The 10,635-nt window shown below is 42.4% G+C and overlaps 1 protein-coding gene across 2 annotated transcripts in view; it reads left to right on the top strand.

Annotated features, from left to right (window-relative positions):
- LOC109302866 (cadherin-7) overlaps positions 1 to 10,635 on the top strand; it is a 152,019-nt gene that overhangs the window by 71,737 nt on the left and 69,647 nt on the right. For both annotated transcript variants that reach the window (XM_019524782.1, XM_019524773.1), the window contains exon 4: positions 3,222 to 3,341. In XM_019524782.1, the coding sequence (XP_019380327.1) occupies positions 3,222 to 3,341 (120 nt within the window). The remainder of the gene's footprint in view (positions 1 to 3,221; positions 3,342 to 10,635) is intronic.

Below are 10,635 nucleotides of genomic sequence, written 5' to 3'. Positions count from 1 at the left end.
TATATTTAAAAAAGATTGCAATCATAGGGTACTTACAGATGTAATCCAATGCATTCTAATTAGAACCTACAAAAGCAGACTTGATGAATCTTAATTAATCAAGTCTGCTAAAGCTTTCAAATTAGAATGCTTCAGCACGCCTCAGCATCATGTGTATTAAGTGTCCTGTGTTTGAAAATAGCCATGGGGGCATTTTAACTAAAGCTCATTCAATGAATTTTAGTTAAAGTCTCCCCATTGCCATTTTGAAATGTGGAACACTTTATACATGTGACAGTGAAGTATTTTAATTAGTGTGGTTCTCTGGGAAGTGCTCTAATTAAAACATTCTCTCCCCACACCCAAGCATGTCTATAAGCATCCATAATGTTTTGTCTTGGGTTATGCAGAAAAACAAGACTGGGAAGTAGCTTACATTTTCACAGCTTTATTACCTTAACCCATCTTGGAAAGTATCCATAAAGAACTCATTCAGTGCAAGTCATCCTTCTTTTATAATCTGTGCTATCTGCTGGAAGGTTGCCTTCATCCCTGTCCAACTCCAAATACCTTTTCTGCAGCTGCATCACACTGCAGGCTCATATTAAATCTGTGATCTACCAATTTCTTGGGCAGTACACTTGAAAAATACTCTCATCATGCCCAGACTCAATTGTCAGTGAGGAAAGATTATTTTCCAGCATCACAAACTTGCTTCTTCTCCAGTCTGAATCAGGGGTCAAGGTGAAACCTGTTACACTATAGCTAAGTACAAATAATCAAAAAGCCTAAGGCTGAAGCTTTGTAGATTGAACCAATAAGCAAGTGGTTCCAGAAATGCAGTCATATGCCTGCAGTAGCCTAGGCCAGAAGCCAGGGGTGCTTGAGTACACTAGAGCATACATTCCTGCTTGGCTGGAGCAGACAGCTTGGTCCAAGGCTAGCCACCCACCCTGCTGTTGGCACTGGAACTATGACCCATATACTTTGTTCCAGAAGGACCCAAAACCTCAGACGGACCACAACTTCTCCATTTGATAATAGTCAAATATTACTGATGCACAGTAAGAGTAGATAAGAATAATGCAGGCAAGGCAAACAGAATAACACCCCTCCCCCCAATCCCCTACCTGATTCTATATCTACCAGTCCCAGGCCTGTCACAGAGGGAAGGTACACATTTGGTTAGTATGCCAGCTTCACCCTGTGTTTCTTTCTTGAACGTCAGGTACAAGCAGCCTGGAGGTTGAGGGCTGAGGCCCACCAATGAGGTGGGTAAGACAGGCTGCTGGTGTGCCCTCTGTCCATGGTGGCTTTGGATTCCCCCTGAAGGATACTTTGCTACTCTGAAATCCCTCCTTTTGCATTCTTTTCCTCCTCTGATGACACTTCATTCCTTGGTACCATTGATTGGTTTCCCTGTGGTTGTCATACTGCCCACGTGCTGTTCTGTCAGCATATTCCTTTGTTTCCCAAGCCCATCACATTCACACATCTTAATTTGAGCATATTACCAGGGTCTTAATTTGGGCATGCCCCGGCCTCTTAATTTGGTCTGCCTACCAAAACCGGAAATCCCAAGGACTCTGCAGCTGGTCACTGTGAACTGGTTCCAATGCAGTGAAACTATCTCATGTTATGGTTTATCAGGGAACAGTATAGTACATGTCTTCAATTTCCCAGCCTTTGTATCTTCTGGCTTCAGACAGTGGGCCTCGAAGAAAACTTTGTCACAAACAGGCTTTTAGAAAACAGTTAATGTTTGTTGTTCCCTTGGACCACAGTTCTAATGCAAAATCTACATTATCTACAAGCCAGCTCCTAAAAGCAAATCTCTAAATATCATTTTCTAGCCATAACCTGAGAGAAGGGCATGGTGAGGGAGGTGCAAAGCATACTGGGATGCTGAGGGACTGTGAGTTAACTTAAATCTGGAGGGGATCTGGGATAGAAATTCTGTAAACCAGTTTAACCTAAATCACTTAAGACTGATATTAAATCCATCCAGTTTTATCTTAAACTAGTTTCAGACATTTTGAAGGTGGTTTGTGTGGACTGAACTTCTGTTGTGTTACAGATATGAACTGGTTTCTGATCACTTATATTGAGGTTTATGTGTAATTTCTGTCCCTAGCCCATACATTGCTCCTCCAAGTGCACATTTCTATATAGCCAGTCAGCCAATGAATACCCCTCCTTTTCTTCCCTATCTAGTCAACATGGTGGCTGATTGGCCACAAAAGAAAAATGGGGAAAGCCAAATGTTTCCTTAGGTGGCCAAATAAAAGCCGCCTCAGCTCTGAACATTAAAAAGGTGTAGAGATAGATAATTCTGACTATATATTTATACCCATCCTATGTTGAATGTTTCAGCCCATTTCTTGTTGGGTAACTGTTCATAGCAGGGGACCTTTATACTAGCACTAAACCATCTCCTCCCTGACATTTTCATCCCTTAGATGAAGAACGACATTGATGGGAAAGTATGATATGCTCTCAATACCAGTACTTGTGCTTGTCCTGCGTAGGACAAAAAGAGCACTTTTCCACTGATTTAAAAAAAAAATGATATTTAAGCAACTAACTCCTAATGATTTATAATTCTCAGGTGACAGTGTCAGGAGTTAGGCATCCTACCACATTTTAAAATCTGCTTCCTTTTCAGGAAAAAAAAAAAAAAAACCTGCTGTCAAACCAGCTCTTTTATCAGCATGAAAAATAATTTTAAAGGGAAAAAATAAAAACACTTTAAAAATGCTATATTATCTAATTGTTTGCTTTTTTTGGTTATGGGGCTGCTTTCAAGACAAACAATTAATTGGTAGAGACCTGGTGCATTTGTGCCATAGTAACCTGTATTAATAATTTAGAGAATCACTCCTGTGGCAACTAGAATATTCATGGACATATAGGGTGCATCTACACATTACCCTATGGCAATGTTGTTACTGCACTGTATGCGCAGTGCACAATTATTTTTAGCAGGTACTTTGCTATAGCAGCACACTATAATGGGGGAGTGTACCACTACAGTGAAATGAAGTAGCTGCTAGTCATGTGTAGACACCCATGGGTGTTATAGCGATGTAGCATCATGTGTAGATGCACCATACTGTACTTACAGGCTGTATTACATGGAAACAGAAGCCTTGAGTCATAATATTTATTGTATGGTTTGTTGAATTAATTTAATTCAAAACTGTGGAACATTTAATTAAAATTGTATTTCTCACATTTCCCAGGTACTTCTGTGGTGCAAGTAACAGCCACTGATGCAGATGATCCTACGTATGGCAACAGTGCTAGAGTGGTTTACAGTATTCTGCAAGGACAACCTTACTTTTCTGTGGAGCCCAAAACAGGTAAATTTTTCTAAGTTCCCTTCCCAGGCAAATCCATACCAAGGATGAGATAAATAAAATGTATGTTGAATTTCCCTGGAATACATGCAGTACTTTTACTTCTGCAGCCTGTTCCTACAGAATTAATTTTAGGTTTAGCGTTCTTATTTTCTTATTAGATTTAAGAATGGGATTTTGAAAATAAAAGAATCATGCAAACACTTAAAATTATTGAGATCTGTCCTCTTCCTCTCTCACTCTCATTTCATCAGCCTCCTTGTTGATTCCCCAGAATCTATTTGGTCAATGACAATTTCAAGACTGCGTGGAACTTTTTTTGCAGCTTGAAATGTTGGAAAACAACGAAACCCCACAGTAAACTACAGACACTTCAATAATTCCTCAGATATTATTTTTGTTCACCATGAACACTTTTTGTTACATTCAAAATGTTTCACAGAGTTTACTTACTATTTGTGAACAACCTGAACAATAAGGCATTGTGCCTCTGAATGCTCATCACTTTTTTTTTACCTACTAGCAAAAGAAATATTCCTAATAACAGTTTTCCATCTTTTCACAGGATTGTGTTACGTTTTTAAGTAAGAGCATGAGGTTAAACATCCTTACAATCTTCCATAAATTTGGTAAACTTGATCCATTGTATTGTGTCATTTCTCAGAAGCAGAAAATTAAAAGCTTTTGCCCTATTGGGATATCTATTTGGTCTTCTTCACTATAGAAGACATTTAGAAGACTTATTCACATGATGCTCTGTGGATGCTGTATTATTATTCCTATTTAGATCGAAGCCCAACACAAACAATTGATTTATTCAAGGCAACATAGGAAGCTCATGCAGAGCTTTATATTAACCCAGATCTTTTGATTCCCAGTGCAGCATCTTAACCAAGTGGTGGTGCTTTCTCTCTCCTTTACAATAGCCACAATTACAGATTTACTGCACATCAGTTGCTCTACAGTAGCACTCATGTATGTGCTCTTTCCATGCCCTAGTGAAACTGAATCCATAGTAGTTGACCTTTAAGTAAAAGAGGACTAATCTGCAGCAGTTGAGATTTCATTTTCTGGTGCAAGGAGTTAAAAGTGAACATGTGAATGATTACCTCAAATCAGCAGGCATATCTTAAGTTCCCATCGTCTTCTAGCTTGCTATGGTTGCTTTATTTGTCCTGACCACCAGTTTATACTACACAAACAACCACAAACATATTATATATATGTGTGTGATTTATAGCCCACCACCACACACACACATGCAAAAATATAAATAGACAAGCTTCTAAAGTTATAGTATTATAAATTCTAGTAAATCAAAATCTTTGAAGAATGAGACAAATGCATTTGCTTTTTATTTTTATTAGCTGTGGTGCCAAAGTTTCTGATGTACATTATAATTAACTTTTAGAAAGGATGATTAGCACTAGTGGGGTTATACAAATGGCTGCAATTGATAGGAAAACAAGCACACCAAAAATGTGGCAACAACTAAGAAGGAATATGTTGTGAAATTTGATATTTATTTTTTCCATGTTGTGTAAATAGGAATAATTGTACCATAACATCTATTTGTAAAACAAATATTTCAGCCCAGGGCTGATAAATGGGAAGCTCTGCATTCAAGAGAGAGAGAGAAACAGCTAGAGAGAGAAGATAAAACTGTAACTAAACATTCAACAAATACAAGATTAAGAGATATGTGCCCCAATGCGCATCTCCTTTATTTAAATTGTTTATGTTTCCTTTGTCGGTGACTCTTAAGTGCTGGTGGAGTAAATGCCTGTCTTTCTGGAAATCAGACTTAGCAGCTCTACTATGTACCAAGCATGAAATATTCATGAAGACATCACGGTCTAAGAAGGAATATTTATTTTCTGATGCATATCAACAGAACAGAATGGATAAGGCATGGGGTTTTCTCCTGGTTTTTCTTTCCAAATTGTAATTACAAATTGTATACAGATTATCAAATGGATATGATAATAATATTATTTTAGATCCTACAGTATTTCAAGTAATAAATCAAAACCTTTGTGTTACTCTGAGTGCTTTAGAAGTGGCTATTGTTTAAGTAAATATTAGCTAATGCAAGATAACTTGTTTCAAATTAATAGCGTAATATGAGATCAACAGCAGTAAGAATTAATTTGGTAAATGACAATTTCAAGACACTGAGATATTGAGAAATATTTTGCACAACTTCAAATTTTGGAAACCAATGCAAAATTCCTCTCTCCTTTTGTTCCCCAAATTGTGGGGAGGCAAAGGTTGGAGAATGAAGAAGAGAGCTAGAGAAAGTGAAATTCTGTCTCACTTTGTGCACCAAAGGGAAGTTTTAGTGGCACATGAAGTGGATTTTTTTGCTGTTGCAAATTCCACAGACACTTCTCCAGTCCTGCTGCTGGTGGTTTGCCCTTGTATAAATGAAACCAAATAGAAACAAAATAGTTTTTATTCAGTCAGTTCAAATGACAGAGGAAATATGCCAAAGTAGCCAAATCCAAAGCTCTTCAGAAAACATACATCTTTAAACATGCACTCTTCGCACGTTAACACATGGATGCACTAAGCACTAAAAAGTATTCCTTTTTCTTGTCTATTAGCGCATTACCATTTCAATCCAGTTTCCACAATCCTTCCTTCTCAGTTCTTCCAGGATATTTACCACATCTTTGGATGTGGACAGACATAACGCTAGAACTGTTCCAGGAATGTCCCTGATTGGGAACTGTTTCACAATTGTTTCTGGACATGTACATTACGAGCCGTTCTAAGCAGAATTCTCACCTTATACAGAATTGCAGTGTTGCTACAGGGAGTGCTAGAGTACCAAGACCATCATGCCTTCCAGGGAGGGACTGCCAAGTGTTGGGGGGCACTGTGGTTGCTGAAGGGCTGTACATGCTTTGCCCTGCTGTCTCCCAAGATCTCCTTGACTTTATAACTCCTGCCTTGAAAGTTGTGCTGTCACTTTCACCTCCCTGCTAGAGACCCTGCCACATCAGTATGCCAGGTTTATTTGGGCTGAGAAGGGGAAAGCCACACACCCATCTCCTCACTGCACCTGGCAACCTATCAACTCCTTCCTTGTGCCCCAAAAGGGGCTGGGATTCCAGAGTGTAAGGTTGGGTACAGATGTTAGACTTAATGCACTTTAAGCTCATTAAGCCACAGTAGAACAAACATTCATGGCACATAAAGCACTTTAAAAATGGAAGTTCCTACTCTAAGTTAACTCTTGATGGGTATATATGAACCTAAAGTGCTTTCTGTTAGAGCGCTTTATCAAACATCTGTGCCAGATCCCACCAAGGGTTAGCTTAGAGCTCTACTCTAATCTCGGGCAGAGCTCATTTGCTCTGCCTGAGCCCTGCCACCCCCTCCCCACCAGCTGTCACTAACCTAAATCAATGACTGTCTCTGATCCTGGCCTTCCACATAGCCTGGCAGTGGAGGTGGGGTAGGGGAAGGGGAGTTTCTGTCCCCACAGCTGCCTTGGCCTCTTAGTGCACCATAGCCCAGTTGGGGGAAGTGGGGCAGAGCTGCAGAGGAAGGAGTCCAGGTTCTCTTTCATGGCAGCCACTCCTGCTGGGCTGCTTGGCCAGGGGATTGCTGCGGGGGAAGTGTTCTGAGGTCTATGTCCCTGCAGCAGCGCTGTCTGGGTAGGGCCAGCCTCATAGTGGTGCCTCTGGTAAGGCTGTTCAAAGATTTATGGAACACAGGGTGATCCCAAATGACTGAAAGAGGGCTAATGTAGTACCTATCTTTAAGAAAAGGAAGAGGGACAAATCTGCCAACTATAGACTGGTTAGTCTGACTTCAGTCCTGGGAAAAATCTTCAAAAAAATTGTCAAGGAGGCCATCGACCACAAGTTCTAACTGGCAGGATATTAAGAAACAACTAGCATGGCTCTGTCAAGGGAGGTCATGCCTGACAAACCTGGTCTCATTTTATGACCACATAACTATCCAGCTGGATATGGGACATGTGGTTGACATCATCTACCTAGGCTTCAGCAAGGGCTTTGATACTGTTTCCCATGAGATTCTTCCACTTAAGTTGGAGGGTACTGGCCTAAACTGGTCTACAGTGAGGTTGATGGCAGTTGGCTCAGAGGCCAATCCCAGTGGGTTTTAATTGATGGGATGGCCTCATCCTGGAGAACCCGTACTCTTTGACACTTTATCAGTGACTTGGATGAGGGAGTGGTAAGCACAATGATTAAACTTGTGGACGACTCCAAGCTGTGGGGAAATGTGGGCACATCTGAAAGCAGGGTAAGAAGTTACCATTTTAATCCAGTTGACAGGCTGATCCTATGGGCTCAACACAATTGGATGAGGTTCAATAGGGAGAAGTGCTAGGTCCTTCATCTGGGTAGGATGAAAACTCATCATTATTATATCATGAGTGGTGGCCCGCTGGATGACACTGCATCTGAAAGGGACCTGTAGGTGACAGTTGATCAAAGGATGAATATGAGCCATCAGTACAATGAAGTCACCAGCAGAGCAAATAGAACTTGTGTGCATCAGCCGTTGCATTGCAAATAGATCCAGAGAGGTGCTCCTCTCCCTCTATTCGAAGTTGGTGAAGCCACAGCTGGAGTACAGTGTCCAGTGCTGGGCACTGCACTTCAGAAAGGATGTGGATAAGCTCAAAATGGTATAGAGAAGGGTGACCCATATGATTAGGGGCCTGGAGGATAGGCCCTATGAGGAGAGACTCCAGGAACTGGCTTTGTTCAGTCTGAGTAAGAAAAGGCTGAGAGGTGACTTGGTGTTTGCCCCTGACATACTTGTAGGCAGCTATCAAGATCTAGGGGAGCAAATCTTCATAAAGGCACCCCTTGGGAGGATGCGGTCCAATGGGCACAATTTAGCTGAGGCAAAATTTAGGGTGGACATGAGGAAAAATTTATTTTCCAAAAGGGTAACTAGAATCTGGAACAGAGGTTGTCTAGTCACCATCCCTTGCTGGACAAGCATCTCGTTGAGCTCATTTGAAACCAACTACCTCCTGCCCATGGCAAGGGACTGGACTTGATGATTTTACAGGTCTCTATTCTATGAATCTACCCAGATGGGGTGGCAGCAGGGATACAGAGCCTGTAACCCTTCCCCCACAGCCCTTCCCCTCCCATTTGGGTCACAGTGTGTCTACTAGGGACACAAGACACAGGGTATAGGCCCTGAATCCCTTCTCTTGAAGCCCTCCCAGTCAGGCTGTGCTGTGCTGCAGCTGCTGGTTGCATGTGTCAAGAAACTGGGTGAGGGGGGTGGTCAGGGAGAGTGGAGCCCTTCCCCATGCTGACCTGGCCTGACCCCTCCAAGACCCAGCCAGCTAGCTGTGGGAGGGGGTCTAGCAGTGGGAGAAGCTCCATTCCCTCCCTTCTTCCCACAAGCTGATGCTGACTGTTGCTAGCTGGAGAGGGGGTGGGGCTGCTTTGGCATCCTCCTGAGAGGTGTGTGAGAGCACCTCCGTGGCCAGTATGGACATGCTGTGAGCTCCCCCCATGAAACAGCAAATGTCTGTTTGGTTGGCTACCATTCTAACTTATCATGCTTTGAGTAAAATGTGATGTTAGAGCACTTCTGTCAAGGGCTTTTTGAACATCTGTACTTAGCCTATGGTCTCTAGGTGGGAAGTGAAATTGACAGTATAGCTTTCCAGACAGGGGTTGAAATTAGCTGCAGAGATCTTGAGGGGGATCAGAGTAAAAACTCCCTTGGGAACCACAATTAGGTGGCCACACAGTCCCACAGCACCTGGCAAGGGCAGATCCAGATGGCATACATCTCTCTCTCTGTCCCTGTCCATCCTCAGCAGCACATCCTCCTCACCCAATTCTTTTCCCATTTTCTTCCTCCCCCACCCATTATTGTCACTGTTCCTGCTGCCCCTGGATGATCCAGGGGTTGTGTGGTGGGAGAAGGCTCCAGAGCCACTCTTGCCTATCTCAGCTGGGTTCAGCCAAGGACAACAACAGTAGCACTAGGTGTGTTCCTCTTCCTCAAGTTCACTTCTGAGCTAGCAGGGAACACCTGGTGGGACCAGGCAGAAAATAGGAACCTGTCCACTACTGCCATAGTCCCAAGCTGGCACAGGACACTCCCTAAGAGCAGCAGAAGGAATTGGGAAGGAGGGGAATGGGTGAGAGGGGAGAAGCTGCTGAGCGTGGAGGAAAAAGGAAGGTGTGGCAAGAGTGGGTGAATGAAGGCGATAGGATTCTTACTTTATCTGAGGACTTTAATTCCCCTTTTGTGCTTCTGTGGTCTGCCTTCCCCAGTTGGGGGAAAGGGGAACTGAGAGTGGGGGCTTGGACAATAGAGTCTTCACTGTATTTCAAATCAGTCCCTTGTCCTGCATGTAAGGGTGCAGTTTGGAATGCCTGGAGGACTGACCAGACAGTGGACATGGAATGTTTTGTGTCCCCATGTAATATTGAGCTGGTTCCCAGAGGATAGGCTCAAAATAGTACTTGATTTTCCAATGTGCTTTTGAAACATTCCAGGAATATTAAGGCAGTCTTAAGTGGCCTGTACATCTAGACTTTAGGGCTAAGAACAGTCAAAAAGCCTGATGCTTTCATTCAATCTTTTCAGGTTAGTCTAAGCTGCACAGATTAAACCAATAAGCAAATGAACAGACATTTTCTTTCAATCCAGGAAATGCAGCCACATGCCTGAAGTGGCTAGAGCATGCCTCCCTGCTTAGCTAGAGCAGATATCCTGGGCCAAGGCTAGCTTGCCCACCCAGAAAAGGGGGTGGGGGCTTGCAGGGGAGGTACAAAGCATCCTGGGATACTGGGGGCCTGTTAGTCAACTTGAATCTGGAGGGGATCTGGGACAGAAGTTCAGTAAGCCGATTTAACCTAAATCAGTTAGGTCTGATGCTACATCCATCCAGATTCATCTTAAATTAGTTTAATCTATTTTGAAAGTGATTTATGTGCACTGAACTTCTGTTGTGTTAAAGATTTAAACTGGTTTCCGATCACTTATACCAGTTTCTGTGTAATTTCTGTCCCTAGCCTTGGGGTTTAAATGTACTTAGAATATTCTAAGTGTTGTTTCTGTGCACTCCCTGACTTACTTTCCCAGGATGAGCCTAATTATCAAATAATATTGAGACAGTCAACTCCTCCTGTTTCTTTCCGGGACTTGCACTCAGGTATGCACGTACATAGATGCTTAGCTACCCAGCCAGTGTGTAGTCTACTGAGCATGCTCAATATATGATGACTCTATGTTTATATGTGCACATTGCAGGGGTAATGAAATTTTAGACTGT

This window comes from Gavialis gangeticus, unplaced genomic scaffold (assembly GCF_001723915.1).
Source record: "Gavialis gangeticus isolate Ggan-Ray unplaced genomic scaffold, GavGan_comp1, whole genome shotgun sequence".
Taxonomy (NCBI): Eukaryota; Metazoa; Chordata; order Crocodylia; family Gavialidae; genus Gavialis; species Gavialis gangeticus.
Note: the sequence above shows the minus strand (reverse complement) of the source record. Positions and strands in the feature narration are given on the sequence as shown.